At 34.7% G+C, this 18325-nt stretch overlaps 2 protein-coding genes across 2 annotated transcripts in view; one reads left to right on the top strand and one right to left on the bottom strand.

Annotated features, from left to right (window-relative positions):
- Nucleotides 1-5563, bottom strand: part of LOC123522926 (tyrosine-protein phosphatase non-receptor type 9-like) — a 45196-nt gene extending 39633 nt beyond the window's left edge. The window contains exons 1-2 of the mRNA XM_053549486.1: nt 5424-5563; nt 3994-4137 (exon numbers count right to left, since the gene is read on the bottom strand). Of these exons, the coding sequence (XP_053405461.1) occupies nt 3994-4137; nt 5424-5459 (180 nt within the window). The 5' untranslated portion in view covers nt 5460-5563. The remainder of the gene's footprint in view (nt 1-3993; nt 4138-5423) is intronic.
- A 148-nt stretch (nt 5564-5711) lies between these two features.
- On the top strand, nt 5712-13632 carry LOC123522927 (ubiquitin-conjugating enzyme E2 R2-like). Its single transcript, XM_045300460.2, has 5 exons — nt 5712-6015; nt 8392-8478; nt 9573-9670; nt 10905-11039; nt 11742-13632. Exons 1-5 carry the CDS (start codon nt 5839-5841, stop codon nt 11947-11949), a joined length of 705 nt encoding a protein of 234 aa, XP_045156395.1. The 5' UTR covers nt 5712-5838; the 3' UTR covers nt 11950-13632.
- The last annotated feature ends 4693 nt before the right edge of the window (nt 13633-18325 follow it).

Below are 18325 nucleotides of genomic sequence, written 5' to 3'. Positions count from 1 at the left end.
TTTTTCTATTATTTGACCTATTGACCTAGTTTTCGAAGGTACGTGACCCTGTTTTGAACTTTATCTAGATATCATCAAGGTGAACATTCTCACTAATTTTCATGAAGATCTCATGAAAAATATGGCCTCTAGAGAGGTCACAAGGTTTTTCTATTTTTATACCTACTGGCCTAGTTTTTGACCGCAGTTGACCCAGTTTCGAAACTGACCTAGATATCATCAAGGTTAACATTCAGATCAATTTTCATGAAGATCCATTGAAAAATATGGCCTCTAAAGAAGTCAAAAGATTTTAATAATTTTAGACCTACTGACCTAGTTTTTGATCGCAGTTGACCCAGTTTCAAACTTGACCTAGATATCATCAAGATGAACATTCAGACCAACTTTCATACAGATCCCATGAAAAGTATGGCCTCTAGAGAGGTCACAAGGTTTTTCTATTATTTGACCTACTGACCTAGTTTTTTAAGGCACGTGACCCAGTTTCAAATTTGACCAAGATATCATCAAGGTGAACATTCTGACCAATTTTTATGGAGATCCATTCACAAGTATGGCCTCTAGAGAGGTAACAAGGTTTTTCTATTTTTAGACCTACTGACCTAGTTTTTGACCGCACATGACCTTGTTTCAGACTTGACCTAGATATCATCAAGATGAACATTCAGACCAATTTTCATACAGATCCCATGAAAAATATGGCCTTTAGAGAGGTCACAAGGTTTTTCTATATTTTGACCTACTGACCTAGTTTTTGAAGGCATGTGACCCACTTTCGAACTTGACCTAGATATCATCAAGATAAACATTCAGACCAACTTTCATAAAGATCCCATAAAAAATATGGCCTCTAGAGAGGTCACAAGGTTTCTATATTATTTGACCTACTGACCTAGTTTTTGACCGCACGTGACCCACTTTCAAACTTGACCTAGATATCATCAAGGTGAACATTCTGACCAATTTTCATGAAGATCTCATGAAATATATGGCCTCTAGAGAGGTCACAAGGTTTTTCTATTTTTATACCTACTGGCCTAGTTTTTGACCGCAGTTGACCCAGTTTCGAAACTGACCTAGATATCATCAAGGTTAACATTCAGATCAATTTTCATGAAGATCCATTGAAAAATATGGCCTCTAGAGAAGTCAAAAGATTTTAATAATTTTAGACCTACTGACCTAGTTTTTGATCGCAGTTGACCCAGTTTCAAACTTGACCTAGATATCATCAAGATGAACATTCAGACCAACTTTCATACAGATCCCATGAAAAGTATGGCCTCTAGAGAGGTCACAAGGTTTTTCTATTATTTGACCTACTGACCTAGTTTTTTAAGGCACGTGACCCAGTTTCAAATTTGACCAAGATATCATCAAGGTGAACATTCTGACCAATTTTTATGGAGATCCATTCACAAGTATGGCCTCTAGAGAGGTAACAAGGTTTTTCTATTTTTAGACCTACTGACCTAGTTTTTGACCGCACATGACCTTGTTTCAGACTTGACCTAGATATCAACAAGATGAACATTCAGACCAATTTTCATACAGATCCCATGAAAAATATGGCCTTTAGAGAGGTCACAAGGTTTTTCTATATTTTGACCTACTGACCTAGTTTTTGAAGGCATGTGACCCACTTTCGAACTTGACCTAGATATCATCAAGATAAACATTCAGACCAACTTTCATAAAGTTCCCATAAAAAATATGGCCTCTAGAGAGGTCACAAGGTTTCTATATTATTTGACCTACTGACCTAGTTTTTGACGGCACGTGACCCACTTTCAAACTTGACCTAGATATCATCAAGGTGAACATTCTGACCAATTTTCATGAAGATCTCATGAAATATATGGCCTCTAAAGAGGTCACAAGGTTTTTCTATTTTTAGACCTACTGACCTAGTTTTTGACCGCACGTGACCCAGCTTCGAACTTGACCTAGATATCATCAAGGTGAACGTTCTGACCAAATTACATGAAGATCTTATGAAATATATGGCCTCTAGAGAGGTCACAAGGTTTTTCTATTATTTGACCTACTGACCTAGTTTTTGACGGCACGTGACCCAGTTTCGAACTTGACCTAGATATCATCAAGATGAACGTTCTGACCAATTTACATGAAGATCTTATGAAATATATGGCCTCTAGAGAGGTCACAAGGTTTTTCTATTTTTAGACCTACTGACCTAGTTTTTGAAGGCACGTGACCCAGTTTCGAACTTGACCTAGATATCATCAAGGTGAACATTCTGACCAATTTTCATGAAGATCTTGTGAAATATATGGCCTCTAGAGAGGTCACAAGGTTTTTCTATTTTTAGACTTACTGACCTAGTTTTTGACGGCACGTGACCCAGTTTTGAACCTGACCTAGATATCATCAAGATGAACATTCTGACCAACTTTCATAAAGATCCCATGAAAAATGTGACCTCTAGAGTGGTCACAAGCAAAAGTTTACGGACGGACGCACGCACGCACAGACGACGGACACCGCGCGATCACAAAAGCTCACCTTGTCACTTTGTGACAGGTGAGCTAAAAATAGCAGGGTAAGGGTTAATATTACACAGTTTAATATAGCTCAGCATATTTTTCTTTTGAGCATGTTAGTAAGTAAATAATCAAGGCATTCTTGTGGTTAATCATTTGATATACCACAGTTCATCTTTCAAATGAAATTCTAAGTGTTCTGGTTAAATTCATGTGCATCTTAACTCAGGGAAGAAAAATCATGCTAATTTCTAGTATACTATAATCCTTCTCATGCTGGACACAACTGACTCTGCCTTTGCAACCAGTGTAGATCAAGATTAGCCTGCAGATCCATGCAGTCTAATCATGATCTGCACTGTTCAACATTCAGTCAGTATCTTTTTGTTAAGCATCCCCTTTAACAGTTAATGGTACTGTCCAAATAGAAAGATGGACAAGTTTATTATAGAAATTTAGCAGGGTAAAGGTTAATAAACACATGAATCAAGTAACATTTCCTTCCCTTTATAAGGAGAATATACTGAATAAAGTTTGTGGAAATTATACTCAATGAAATGAGTAATAATGGAAGAGCTGTAAGGAAGGTAGGAAATGACCACTTCATTTCTGAGGAGATAAGGATACTGGCCAAGTGTGCCGGACAGAATATCCACTACTGTCTGAAACAACTTACTTCCTGATTGAATCAACAGGATGAAAAAATCATCCCTACAAAATCAGTAAGATCTAGGGTTTTAAGTACTAGATGATAAGATATACTTTGACTGTATGTGATTCAGGACAATGAAATGAACTTTTCTAATATATTTTTGAAGAATTTCGCTTCAACATAATTAATAAAAGTAGTCTTTTCAGCATAAGAAATTCCTATTTTTGACAGTAGCTGGAATCTATTATTCCTAAAACCTGAAGTAAGAACTGAACAGATTTAAAGTATGAGAAAACAAGGATGATGTTTAATAACATTCCCCCTGAAAAAGTTTGAATCTTTGATATTTGGAATAATAAATGAAGCCCACAACAGCACCATAACTCCACAAGAAATAATTGGTCATCAAAGTTCCTATTTAATACATGTATGTGAATGTCCACTTCTGTAGCATGAGTTGGGTACACAGTGTTCTGATGTAATTGTACATTTATGTAATATTCGGAAGTCCAAAACTCGGCCACTTTCCAGAGAATAAATTAACAGACATGAAAATCCTTATAAAATGGCATTATGTGCATATGGACTTTGTGTTGATGCTGTTTCAACTAGATGGAAAATGAAGGAGTTGAGTACACAGAAACTGTGACAGACGAACAGATGAACAGTTCTATGCCTCCCGGGTCTTCAACACCAGAAGCATAAAAACACACAAACCGTTATCAGTCACTATTAAAGCATCAACAAAATCGTAAAAGAAATTACCAACTGTTATTCAGTATTGACTACCCTAAGATTAGAGACTGTCTTGTAAACAGATCTTAATGAAGTTACCTCATGAGATAAATATAGTTCCACTGCACGGTGATAATCAAACTTTCTTGCCATGAGGAACTTGATTGCTGTATTTCTCGGCAATGGAGGCTGATGTTCATGTTGACGGTAAGCATTTACTTTCTCCGTGAAAGTATTTAAAAGCTGCAATGAAAATAAAAGTTATTTTCAATTACAATTCTTTCTCTACTCATGCTATTCCTGACCATTATTCCATATTTCCATCCTACTGGTATCTCAGTCTTCCATTTTGCTTACTTCTCATTAAAGTCATGTTTGTAATTCTTCTAACATTTTAATATATAATTCACACATAAATTATTCAGCATGCATGCAGGAAGGTTGGTGGGTAGGTGATTATCATGACAAAACAGAACTGACTTTGCCTTCTGATATTTACAAGCAGAGTGAAATAAAGGAAAGAATCTTACATCATTTAAAAGATATTTTTCTAACAGTTATTTGTTATTGAGCTTCGGAAATATATTTTTTAAATCACATTTTTGCACAGGGAGAAAGGAAAATCCTTTTGCATTTTATATCACCACATTTTAGAATAAAACAAAAATGCACTGGGACACCTGTGAAATAATAATTAATTTCTCTCATCCGACCAAATCATTACACATTGGCAAGCTGGAAAGGTAAAAATATTTTCTTGCTTTAAAATGGTTTCTTGATTGTGTCGCGTCCCTGTTGTGTGAGTTCCGGATCACATGGATTGAAAAAATATGAATTTTCTTCGCATTCCAGCAATCTGTAAAACTTATAATTCGTCACCTCAACGCAACAAAGTCGTATCTTCTTATAAAGATGACAATTTTGGTATGTTATTTCTCTTATTGAAACAAAAATTCATGCTAAGAACTAAATGATTATCTTCGTCATGTAAGTCATTAAGTGTAAACAGTGCTGTGATCCGGAACCCCTATGATCCGGAACTAACCAATCAACTGTATAATAGTATATTGATTACCGAATTGCTACAGATTCCTGGTCATGCTACAGATTCCTGGTCAAGAGTAGAAGTACAGTAACTGGACCCTAAACCATTTCCAATTTTCTGACATACACATGCATAAATAATAAGCTAACAAAAGCTTTGATCTGTATTAAATCAAGTATGATTTCTGATAAACACTCTCTCTTGCGTATGACATTTTGTCTTTAGTCTAACATGTCTAATGGAAAACCGCAGCCCAGCCACAGGCGGGTGTCAGACGTTTCACCCCCAACACTGTTCCTCCCAAGACTTGGGAGGAAATGTCTTGGGGGTGAAATGTTTTGGGGAGGAAAAGTCTTGTTGGTGAAACTGTCTGGAATTCCCACAGGCACTTCCTGCCTACAAAGACAACTCTAGGTATTTGATTTTTTTTAAACATCTTCTTAAAAAATAGACTAAAAAAATTGTATATCATTATTTGATGTACCTTTTCTTCTTCCGCATTTAAATTAGAGGCTGCCATCCTCAAATATCATTAATTGAATGTGTTTACTCTTTTTTTCTTCATTATCATCAATCCCGGAAGTGCAAACGACATTGGGTAGATGTCGTTAGCAATAGGAGTGTGCTTTTAAGTTGATTCAAAATAAATGAAATATTTAGTTCCATTTGTCTCTTCAAAATTGAAAACTCACTGGTCTAGTAATATGCCAATTAAATTCACAAAATTTTATTTGTTTTTGTTTACGACTATCATTGCCGTCTGTGACGTCATAATCGCCATTACTGCGCTGCGATAGAAACAAAAGGGAAAGTCGTCTGTGATTGAAGCCAAACAGCAGTACAACTTGGCTTTTTACGTAGGCAATCATATCAAAAATAGTAAATATAGATTGTAACAGATGGCGCAAAGTCCCACAAGCGGAGCCGTGAAGGCTCTACAGCTTGAACTGAAGAAAATTGTGAGTGAGCCCGTCGAAGGCTTTCGTGTGAAACTGGTTGACGATGAGAATTTGTTCGAGTGGGAAGTGGCAATTTTTGGCCCTCCTAGTACTCTCTACGAGGGTGGATACTTTAAGGTTTGATAATATTTTTATGTTTGAATGATTTAAGTCAAAAACATCCGCTTGAAATAATGATTTTATGATAAAACTTACAAAACTTCCTTTGTTTTCTTTGTTTGTATCATTTTCAATTTCAGGAAATGACCACATAATTAGGAAATGGCTAGATCCCTTACCATATCTCTAGATCCAGAGAATATTTAGGTCCTGTAATCAATATACAAGTGCTGTTATGTACAGTATTATAGGCGATTATGAGAAAATCTATGATAATTTGTCATGATGTTTGTTATAAATTTACATTTTATTCTGTAAATATTTTTTTTTTGTAAGTACTTGTATCTCTCACTCAGGTTAGATGTACGAAATATGAACAGTGATTTTCATTATTCACCATTACTTATGCAAGACGGAAAACCAATTCAAAAATTTATGAGCACAATCCAAGTTTAAAATAAAAAAAGAAAAGTATTTTAATATTTTCTTAAGTTCTGAGAGAAACACAAATTTCATAAAAGCTTCTAGATTTATTCAGGGCCTCCACTGCCACTGGACCTCAGAAAGTTGCAACGCCTTTTTGAGAGAAACTGCCAAATTGACGCTAAATTGCTGAAATTTGGACTCATTTTAATAAAAATCTGTAGCCATTTCTATAAATTTGTAGCTTTTGGCTACATTGGCAGCAGAGGAGGCCCTGCTATTACAGCACACAAATTGCTTATTATTGTAATGATAAAAATAGATTTATCGATTTTGTGATAATGTTTTTCTCAGGGTTAAACAATTATAGACAGTCACCTGCAATATTTAAAACCACGGAATAAAAATGAAAGCAATTGCTTTGAAATCATCCCCTGTTTTCCCCTTAGTAGCTACTGCTGTATTTTAATTCATTATGTCATTTATGAAATATGAATTGATAGAATATTAAAATTAGAAAAGACTTACAATATATCCTGTGTCTTGAGTATTGAAGGCACTGTCCTCCAGATTGTACGACAAAAAATAAATTTTAGGTATCAGGAAATTAATGCTATATTTAAATGAAAGCTATGGAACTTAATTACTAACAGTCTTTATATATGTTACAGAAACGCATGAGAATTACTTGTTTATTCAGGATTGAAAAGTGTTTGTAACAAGTTATTCGAGGTAAAATGCTTTCTAGGAAAAATTTGCATGATTTTGTTTTCAGAAGCTTTTATTTGACAGGATGTTTTGACAAAGAGGGGAAGGGGCTGCCGTCTGTCATTTGGGGAAACGGTTTTACTGTTTACTTGAAGTGTTTGGGCAAAGGGGAATATAAATAGTGATGCAGGGGCGGCAAAGTCAATTGTCCGTATTGCCCAGGTTGTCCCAAAGCTTGTACGGACAAGTGAAATTTGACCAGAATTTATTATATAACTATCATAGGGACAAGTACAAAATAGCAATTGACAAAAAGGGACAAGATTTCGCCACCCCTGGTGATGTAAAGTGAACTTAAGGGGACAACTGTGAGTTGAAAGAAATTTTCTGAGGGGAAACCAGCCCTTGCTATAGAAAGAAAAAAATCCTGTTTTGAAATACATTTCACAAGTAATTCTATAATCTACATGTAGTCCACCTTTTCTGTAACAAAGTTTTTCACTGATTTCTCTTTAGATATAAAACAATATTGTTGTATTGTACATAATTGTAAAGAACTTAAAGGGTAGTAATAGACAACTATTATTTATTTAGTACTATCACATTACAATTGATCCCTTCACTATATCACTGCATTCAGGTTTAAGTTTTATAGCACAGTTTCAATACAAATACCCAAGTACTGTCTCTCGTGTCGTCAAACATCACATTGGATTGACCTTGTTCATTGGTAGATAGTTCTAGTTTTAGGTTCAGGTGACTCGAAGGTCAATATTACTGGGGTCAGATATTTTAATGATGTGGTTTTCAAGTTCACTGTATCTTATTACTGTCGCAGTTATTGTTGAACCTCCCAGTCCCACGAAGATTCACCTTGTTAAGGGGCAAATAACTTCTTATTCAGGGTCTTCTGTAATCCAGATTTAGAACTTGTGAATCAGAATTGTGACAAAATAGCTAAGTCTGCTGACTTCAAAACCACTTGCCCCTCACTTCTGTGGGTTCAAGTCCTGCTCAGGTCGTCACGGGGGAAAGCTACCCAGCTGGCTTGCAAAAGAACAACAGTTTTACTGAAGGGCCTCCCTGTGCCAGAATTATTGTTTAGAGGGGAAAGCTGCCATGTGGTTGTTTTTGTGTCACTGTGACTAAAAAGCTTAACAACACTCCCTCTCACTGAACAAAAAAAACCCCAAAAAACCACATCAGTATTGCCTGGTTTTGTGTAATGATATATTGTAGTCTAGATATAAAATTTGTTTTCAGGCATTGATGAAATTCCCATCAGATTATCCTTACTCTCCGCCGAGTGTGAAATTCCTTACAAAGATGTGGCATCCAAATGTATATGAAGTAAGTACTGACACACTCACTGTTGAATATTCCTAGTATTTCAGAGGAAAGTCAAAGAGATAATATTGATTTCATTATATATATAAATATACAGTGAATACTAATAATTAAATTTTACAATGATGTAAATGTGTGCTATTTAGTATATGTAAGTCAAGCCATCTGAAACATAGAATAGTTTCTTCAAATCCAGTGATTTTGTAAAATGTGCATTATATTCATTTGATACCACACTTAGAAGTTCTATCAATATTTCGCTTGTAAGATATTTGAATTGTTTTCAAATTGATGAACACTGACAAAATTAAAATCTTTTTTGCTGGATAATGAAAGTCAATGTTCTGAGAAGACTTTGTTTATTCAAAAACTTGCCAGCTTTAAAATCAATATGTTGCTTCAAATAAATGTACGTAAAGAACCAATACCTTTCCAATTAGTTTTTGTTCACTTTTGTGACCAGGTTGAAAGGAAACATACCTGAAATTATATATGTAATGTTTTGTTTTCTATTTACACAGTTGCTAATATGTTTTAGCGGACACCAAAGGATATGTCATGTGATTACTGGACTGTTTTGATTTATATTTATAATAAGGCAGTTGCAAATTTGTTTTATGGGATAAAAATGTATATACATGTACTATTTTTGTAATAATGTAAGTTCTCTAGCACTATACAAAAAAGGGAAAAGCTTCATACACTAAGACTTGTACTTAATCAGGTATAAATAAAACATGATTTCAATTCATTTATACCGGATTTTAAGTACATGTGCTGTTTAAAATTGCATAATAAATGCATATGTTGAATAACTGAGTAATGCCTAGTAGGTTTTTAAGCTGTTTTATATGTGCATTATTAGCCATTATTTTAGCTTGCATAAACACAGGTAATTAGTTCAAAATAGGTGTTTAAAAAAAATGATTGAGGTCTGTCATTAAATTGTTGTTGCTATGCAAAAGCTTTGGTCTTTGATGGGTAGTTTTACTGAAGTGAAAATAAATTTAAATTGTGTAAAATTTAAATACATTGTGTAGAAACTAAAACAATCTCCTCATTTATTCATTGCATTGTAACTATGCTTCGTTCCACAGAATGGGGATGTGTGCATATCTATACTTCACCCACCAATCGACGACCCACAGAGCGGGGAGGAACCGTCTGAAAGATGGAATCCTACGCAAAATGTTAGGTCAGTACATGTAATTTGGTAGGCCCACATGTTGTCTTTTTGTTTTACAAATCTATTTTTGAATTAATAAATTCAGATAGGAAATGCTTACATCAGTATGTATTGAACTTGGAAATATGAGACTTGGTAATAGATATGAATTTCAGATTGACTGAAACATGGATTAGGCAAATAATGTTTAGATATAAGTCAATATGACACATGATATAACATGCTGTAATCCAGTGCCTGTATTCCTGCATTTTTGTATTTTACTACATTTCTTTACTAACAGTAACTTAATTACTTATTATTTACCCCTAGCGGGATATAAAGCAGCGACAACCAGTCTCTATCTTGGTCTGTCTTTGGGAATTCGAAAAGCTTCGCCCTATGATAACACAACCTGTGCCAGCTCTGCCACATTTGTTTCGCCTGATGTTCTCATGACGCCTAGGTTTCTTTAGCAATTTCGAGTTGAGAGAAAACAGCATTGTTTCAAGGTTGAGGTGTCAGTTCATTTACATGTAAGAAGTCCCTACACGATAGACTGCTAAAAAGTGTACAGTAACTACCAGAATATCAAGTGGCTCACTATGCAGGGACTGATCCAATATTTTGGTTTAGAGAGTGTGCAGAATTTCTAGCACTTTCTGTAGTAATGCCCAACAGAAAAATCATTCGCATATACACCATAAGTTATTCAAACTGATGTATATTTGACAAACAGCACCTAGATATTTGACCCAGTATCATCATTGAAATATGTAAATTGAAAAAAGCAACTTGATTTAATTTTGACTGTCATGTTGTCCCGCCTCTTCAGTATTGCTATCATATTTTCCGAGTGAAGGGATTTAAACATTTTATTTCTTGAATGATTGGTTATTCAGATTAAGGCTATAAAATGTATGCCTGCTAGAAATTTAGATGGGGCATGTGCATAGTGCACGCCCTCTAGATCCGCCTTTGCTAAGTATAAATGCACATGGTTTTGAACTGTTTAGATTTTACATGTTTTTAAACGTGGGTATGAATATTATTCATTAAAATCCAGTAAGCTGGATTTTGACACATCAAAAGCATATTAAGATCTGGAGAAAATACCGAACCAACAGAATTAAATGATACAAATCATTGCCATACATGTACCTGTTTAATGTTTGAAATCTCGGTTGCTCTGTTTAATCCCAGTATTTTACTTTGAAAGATCATTGACAGACCATTTTAATGTGATGTTTATGTTACATTGTAGAACAATATTGCTCAGTATCATATCTCTCCTGAACGAGCCGAATACATTCTCACCTGCCAATGTAGATGCCTCAGTCATGTATAGAAAATGGAAGGACTCTAGAGGCAAAGATAAAGAATATGAAACTATAATACGGTTTGTTGTGCACTCTTTTTTAGCTTTTATTGAACTTAGTTCAGGCAGAGCTTTTAGTATAGGTGGTTGGTCTGGCATTGTCAGTCATCCTGCATCAACATTTCTTTCTTCAGCATCTCCTTTGAAAATACTGAATTACATCAAATATGATATGTAGAATGAACCAGTTGATGGAATTTCACCAAACTTGGTCTGTAATATCCTTGTATAGACCTCTCTCAACATTGTTAAAATGGTTCCGCTTGGCTCCCCAGAGCTACAAAGTAGAAAACCTTTTAATCTTTAGCCTGCTAGTGGCAAGTGATTCTGCCTTTGCGACCAGTGCAGACCAAGTTCAGCCTGTTAAGTGGGTTGATGAATGCTTCTACCTATAACTTAATATGCAGGTCACCCATGACACTCATTTTAGGTCAAGGTCAATAGGTCAAATGTCAACCTACTGTCATGATATTTGAATCATACGTGCAGTTCTGTAACAAAAACTTTTCTTCTAACAAGCTCTCAGCGGGCGTATTTTGTGACTATGGCACCCTTGTTATCTATAGAGTGATGAATTATATCTTCATAAAATAGCTGTTTTTGTTGAGATAACAGAATTTTATGCCTATATATGAAATTGGATGATCTTGAAGTATAAAAGTTTTTATAGAATTACAAGGAATTCGGAAAAGGTAATTTTCTTTTTTCAATTATCTGTTACAGGAAACAGGTGCTAGGAACAAAGGAAGATGCAGACAAAGATGGTGTTAAAGTACCACTAACTTTGCAAGAATATTGTGTTTCAACTGCACCAAAAAATGAACCTATAAACGATGTTGATTTTTATGATGACGATTATGCTGACGATGATGATGATGACGATGATATGTATTACGATGACGACGACGATTCCGGGAACGAGGAATCCTGATCGTGATTCATGCCACCATTGAATTTTTCTGCTAAATTATCATTCTCATGTTGCAAATATGTAAAATTGGAATTTAAAAGCAAAAATGAAGTTTGGAAATTGAGATCTTTCTACGTGTTTGAATGTGTTGTGATTCGATAATCTTCAGATCATGTTCATAAGAGAAAAAAAGTTGAATGTTTCATGATTTGAAATTTCCCACGTCAAATATTTTTAGCGAAAAGAAAATGATGGCAGCAGAAGGGAATATGTATAGCTGCAAGTTCATCATGTTTAGATGTTAGCGGTACCGAGGGATTCAAGCTTGTTAATCTTGCTACCCCTATAACCCATAATGTTGGACCATAAAAGAATCTCAGAAAAATGGAGATTGAAGAGTCCATTAACTATGTATAGGGGTGAAAGGATAAATAAGGCTGAAGGATATTGTAAAGAAATGAAGAAATGTGATGCATGATCTCACATTATTAAATGCAGAAATGTGATGCGCATTAAATAAACATTTTCTGGCTTTAAAATATGTAAAATAAAATACGAAAATAGAATTTCTGTAGGTTATGGAAGAAAAGACATGAATGATATACATGAATCTATATTTGAATATTTGACTGTAGTTAAGCATGGTATCGGTAACTTAATACACATCCTTCAGCTTTGTTTAACAGCTTGCAAATGATTACTTAAGAGTATGAATGTTCCATTTAAATGCACTTCATGGAATTGATAGGAAGGTTTAGATTTCATTAAGTCTGTGTGTACACCTAGTAAATCTCTCTACTGTAAACTTACTGATATTCATGGGGGTTTAATTTTTGTGGATTTTGATGTTGTTGCACCAATCCACAGAATTAAATCGCAAATGATTCAACAGATTTTTCCATCTACATTATCTGTAAAATTTCAAATCCAAGAATTCATGTCCTCGCGAAATAGCCATTTTGCAAGAAATGTTTGTTTCCATAAAATCCCATGGTTTCACAGTTTGTTTGATGAATTAATTCAAACTCCATACTGCAATTCCTTTCTCCAGCAGTTACATTTACTGTGAGTATTTAGGACAATGAAAAATCGCATTTGTTGCAAGGAAATTCAAATGTTCATATTTTCAAATTATATTTTGATTTTATGTTTGCACCTACATTGGACATATTTTTGGTATTTATCCGGAAAATACTTCAGATAGTGTCATTATCTAAATATAAAATCATACTAAAAATAGATTGATTAGAATTCTGGTGGCTGAGGTCTCTGCTGAAAGGGGAGACCACTGGAATAAATCGTGTGACGATCTACACATGGAATTAATGGACATGGTCTTGATTTGCATGATAAGGGTTAACAAGTCTATTCAGTCTGGTAAAAAATATTCAGCATTCTGAAAATCCAGCCTCAGACGCTTATTGAAGTTACTGGTATGATAAATAAACATGTACATACAGTAGTGGAATCTTAACCTCACTGTATATTGTGATTTTCTCGGCCACTTTCTTAGGATGGATGTCAAAATGGTTTATTTGGCTCTTGTATTATTTCCTAGTATATGTATGTGGAAATTTTCTCTTTTTCTGCAAACTTTCCATTCATGTCTTTTTGTAAAACAAGCTCTATGAAATTTACTGGTACTTGACACCAATATAAATTGAATGATAGCTGTCACACACACACACACACAAAAAAAAACAACTAGGAAAATTTGTGTTAAACTAAGATTTCAGCTGTTAAGTTCTCCTCAGGGTGTAACAGAAGTATTAACATGATATGAAGAAATGATGTCATCTTTATACTACGTGGTGATAATGACATTACAATAAAATGTTGTGAACAAAAAAAGTCTCTTATGAAGCGATTTCATTTAGAAAAATTATAAATGGCACTTGAGGCTTCTCTACAGTTATTTTAAAGCAGTTATTGTTTTCAAAATCAGCTGAATAGAAAATTAAACAGCAATTATTGTTCTAAATGTAGAAAAAGGGAGTGTCGTAAGAGAATTGTTAAAACTTATCAAAGTTAAGGAAAAGTTGCATCACTCTCTGAGTCTCTGTGTATGGTAACCTTTGTAATGTTGAAGAGCCAACTGTTTAGTGTTCTGTGGTAATGTTGTATTGGAATGTAGGAAAAAATCCCCACTGACGAAATCCCTCCTTAATTTGACCAATGTTGACAAAATCACCTCTTTGATTTTGTTAGGTAAAACTTTAAAAATTTACAAATATTCAGTTATTCGCATGTGATAAAAAGTGACCACTTTTGTCCATTTTATTTGTGATTTTTTTTCTATTTTTAAAGGGTATGAATGGAAAATTATCACACAAATGAGAAAAATCAAGAGGTATTTTGTCTGCTTTGGTAAAATTTAGAGGGGGTAGGGGGAATTTTGTCTCTTCTGTTGTATTAGACTATTGTAAAGATAGTGAGTATTTTATATGTTACATATTTCTAGCATTTGTTGCAGGTTCTTATATTAAAAGGGAATGTCTCTAGAAATAATGCCATATTTTTCTGAAATTTTGGATGGACTTTGTAGTTCTACATAAGAAGTAATGATGACCTGATTAAGTTAAGTTCTAGGCAGCATTTATGTAAAGGTAGGACTCATTTATTATTTATTGAAGAGTTTACGCAGACCTGGGAAAAGTCATGGAATTGGTGAACACCCAGTTTTATACAAATTTTTGTCAAGGATAATTTATGGGGGTAATAATTTGAATGAAGTGCTCTTTCTATAACTTGAAGCATTTATTTTTTTTTATATGCTTGTTTTTAGTCCCCTACTGGTTGAAAACCAGTTTCGGGGACTATAGGAATGCGCTTTTCCGTCATTCCGTCCGTCCGTCTGTCCGTCCGTCCGTCCGCCCAAATTTTGTGTCCGTCCATTTAACTCTGTCATCCATGAAGAGATTTTAATATTTCTTGGCACAATGTTTTCCCCCTGATGAGACGACGTGTCCATGCGCAAAACCCGGACCCCTAGCTCAAAGGTCAAGGTCACAATTGAGGTCAAAGGTCAACAGGGCTTTTTTCCTGTCCGGTCCATAACTTCCATCCATGAAGGGATTTTAATATTACTTGCATAAATGTTCCCCATGATGAACGACGTGTCATGCGCAAAACCGACCCCTAGCTCAAAGGTCAAGGTCACAGTTGGAGGTCAAAGGTCAAAGGCTTTTTTCCTGTCCGGTCCATAACTCTCCCATCCATGAAGAGATTTTAATATTACTTGGGACAAATGTTCCCCATGAGAAGACGACGTGTCTGCGCAAAACCTGACACTAGCTTAAAGGTCAAGGTCACAATTTTAGGGCAAAGTCAACAAGGCTTTTTTCCTGTCCGTCCATAAATCTCCCATCTATGAAGGGATTTTTAATATTACTTGGCACAAATGTACTCATAATAAGACGATGTTTCATGCCCCAACTTTCAAACCCCTAGCTCAAAGGTCAAGGTCACACTTAGCAGTCAAAAAGTTAACATAGCATGAACCCGGTCTGTTTCGTGTCCGGTCCATAACTCTGACATTCATTTAAGGAATTTTAATATCACTTAGCACAAGTGTTCCCCATGATGAGATGATGTGTCGTGCGCAAATTCCCGGACCCTAGCTCAAAGGTCAAGGTCCCCAATTGGGGGTCAAAGGTCAATAAGGTTTTTTCCTTGTCGATCCAAACTCTGTCATCCATCAATGGATTACAATATTACTTTGGGATAAATGTTTCCCATGAGAGAAAGATGTGTCATGCGCAAACACCCGTACCCTAGCTTAAAGGTCAAGGTCACACTTTTTAGATCAAAGGTCAAAGGGTTTTTTCCTGTCCGGTCTAAAACTTTGTCATGCAAAGCAGATTTAGATATCAGTTGGCACAAAAATTCCCCTGATGAGACAACATGTCATGTTCAAGAACCAGGTCCCTAGGGCTAAGGTCAAGGTCCCTATTTAGAGGTCAAAGGTCAAATCAAGAATGACTTTTTACGGAACATTTCTTCTTCATGCATGGGGGGATTTTGATGTAACTTGGACCAAAGTTCCACCCCAGGAAAGGGCCCCCTTTTTTAGAATTACGTTCCCTTTGTTTTTACTATAAATAGATTTTATTGTAACTTTTTTTACTGGCGGTAGAGAAAAATCGAGACCACTTTTCTGTGGTCAGCATGCATGTTACATCCAATTTTTAGGTGTATTTTGACCTATCTCACCTGTAAAGAGTTTCTTGTGGACTTATATTATATAGATTTTTTTTTTTTTTTTTTTTTTTTTTTAAAGTTAATTTCCTTTTTGTTACTATAAATAACTTACATGATAACATTTTTATAATCAGCCAAAAAAATTCAATATGAAAACAACTATAGGTTTTTATATATATAAATTTTAATCCAAGTGTTTTGTTATAGCATATTGTATATATAGTACAATATTGTTTATACAACATTGACAGATATCAGTTCATTATGTTATACTGCAGTAGAGAAAATTAGGGGCCTTCCAGTAGGGGACTTTGTATTGCATGGCAATACTTCATTCACTTGTTTCTTCTGATTTTGAGAAAAATAAAAATTTGATGTTGTTCTGTGGACATGTCCCTTTTACAGTTTGCAATCAAAAAGATATGTACAGAACAATGTGTATATATAAGAATCTGCAGTATTTGGTATTTATCAAAACAGAATTTAATTTAGTTATATTAGACAATACTTGTATATTTTCTTTATTATTTTTATGTCTAAATGTTAAGGTGGAACGGAAGGGACATAGAAGATTTTTTCTTGAGTGCACAAGGTATGTTCTGCAGGCACACCAAAGGATTTACTGTTAGAGTACACTTTCCATAGTTTTTATTTGTGAATGCAATAGAATATAGGTACACAGCAAGAAGCTAAGTGGACACGTGCAAAAAAGTCACCAATGTCCCTTCTTTTCCACCATAAAATTAGTTTCTATCATGTATCTAATTGTTGTTTGAAGTTTGGTCAGGTATATAAACTATATATGGCAGGACAGAGGAGAGACTGGGTAGATGATATGTCATGGCATACATGTGTAGCTTTGTGAACTCATTTTAACTTTTCTTTATAAATATCTTGAATAATGCAAGATATCTTTCTACAAGCATGGCTTGGGCCCTTAGCGTTAAACGATTTGAATCTGAAAATTAGACTTTGTGGGGAAAAGACTCATTGACGTTAAAGTAATCATATTGTGACTGGCATGTTGAAGTTGTTTACAGATACAGTAACACTTCCTTTGCTCCAACTCGACGGGACCAGCAAAATTTGTTCGAGTTATCTGTACTTCGAGGCATTGAAAAAAAACCCATTATGTATGGTTTTTACCAGGTCCAGACGATAAGTTCGAGCAAAGGGTAGGCTTTGAATAATTCAAGTTCAAGCGAATTAAGTTTGACTGTATGTGTATTCGTATGAGACAAAATGTATATCCACACCTAAGTTTCATTAGAATATCGGATAAAAGGGGGAAAAAGCACATGCAGCATTTTAAAGTCTAAAGTTTAAATTCATTGTGTTAATAAGTGCAGGGCCCAGTCATTATTGTGCTTACTGGTACCAGTGATACAACATTCTGTATTGTAGATTGGATAATATTTGCAACTGCTATTTTATTTTGCCATTTTTGAGCTTTGTAACAGAATTTAAAACAATTGTGGTATCAAGAAATATGATATTTGAAAAATTGCAGGGTATGAATTCATAGCAGTCATGATGAAATACAAATACGGCATAAAATATGGGTGGTGTGGCCTAAAAATAGTTGTTACTTGGTGATACAATGTATGGATTTCAAATAGATGCAATCTTTTCATATTTTTGTTGGAATTTAATCTTGTAAATTGACTCGTCAGTGAAATTGATGAAAATTTTTCCCCACAAACAAACTGGAGATAATTATTGAAGTTTATTACTCCATCTAGGAGTAGCTTGAAGTCTTGTACTGTCAGATTGTTGATTGTTTAACAAAAAAGCCATGCAAATACTATCCAATATACAGTCAAGTGTATATGAGAATTAGATGTTAAATGTTGTGCTTATCTTTATTTTGCATTTTGTGCTTATAGGTGAGAACCACACTTTGCTGTTTATTTATTTGTTGTTTATTTATTTGATTTGAAAACTGCCTATTTTTTGTGTGAGACTTGCTAATATTGTTTGTTTTTTATCCTCGGGTGTTGAAGACCTGGTAGGAAAAATGTGTTTGAACTGTCCGTCAGTCAGTCTTTCTATCACACTTCCTTTTATATTCAACTCTTCCTAATTTCCATCCAGTTGAAATGAAACTTTTATGTACAACATCAACATAAAATGGACGTGTACATTTTGTCAGAACTTTCACAACCGATAATTCTATGATTTTGTTTTTGAGTTATGG

The sequence above is a fragment of the Mercenaria mercenaria genome, chromosome 8 (genome assembly GCF_021730395.1).
Source record: "Mercenaria mercenaria strain notata chromosome 8, MADL_Memer_1, whole genome shotgun sequence".
Lineage (NCBI taxonomy): Eukaryota > Metazoa > Mollusca > Bivalvia > Venerida > Veneridae > Mercenaria > Mercenaria mercenaria.
Note: the sequence above shows the minus strand (reverse complement) of the source record. Positions and strands in the feature narration are given on the sequence as shown.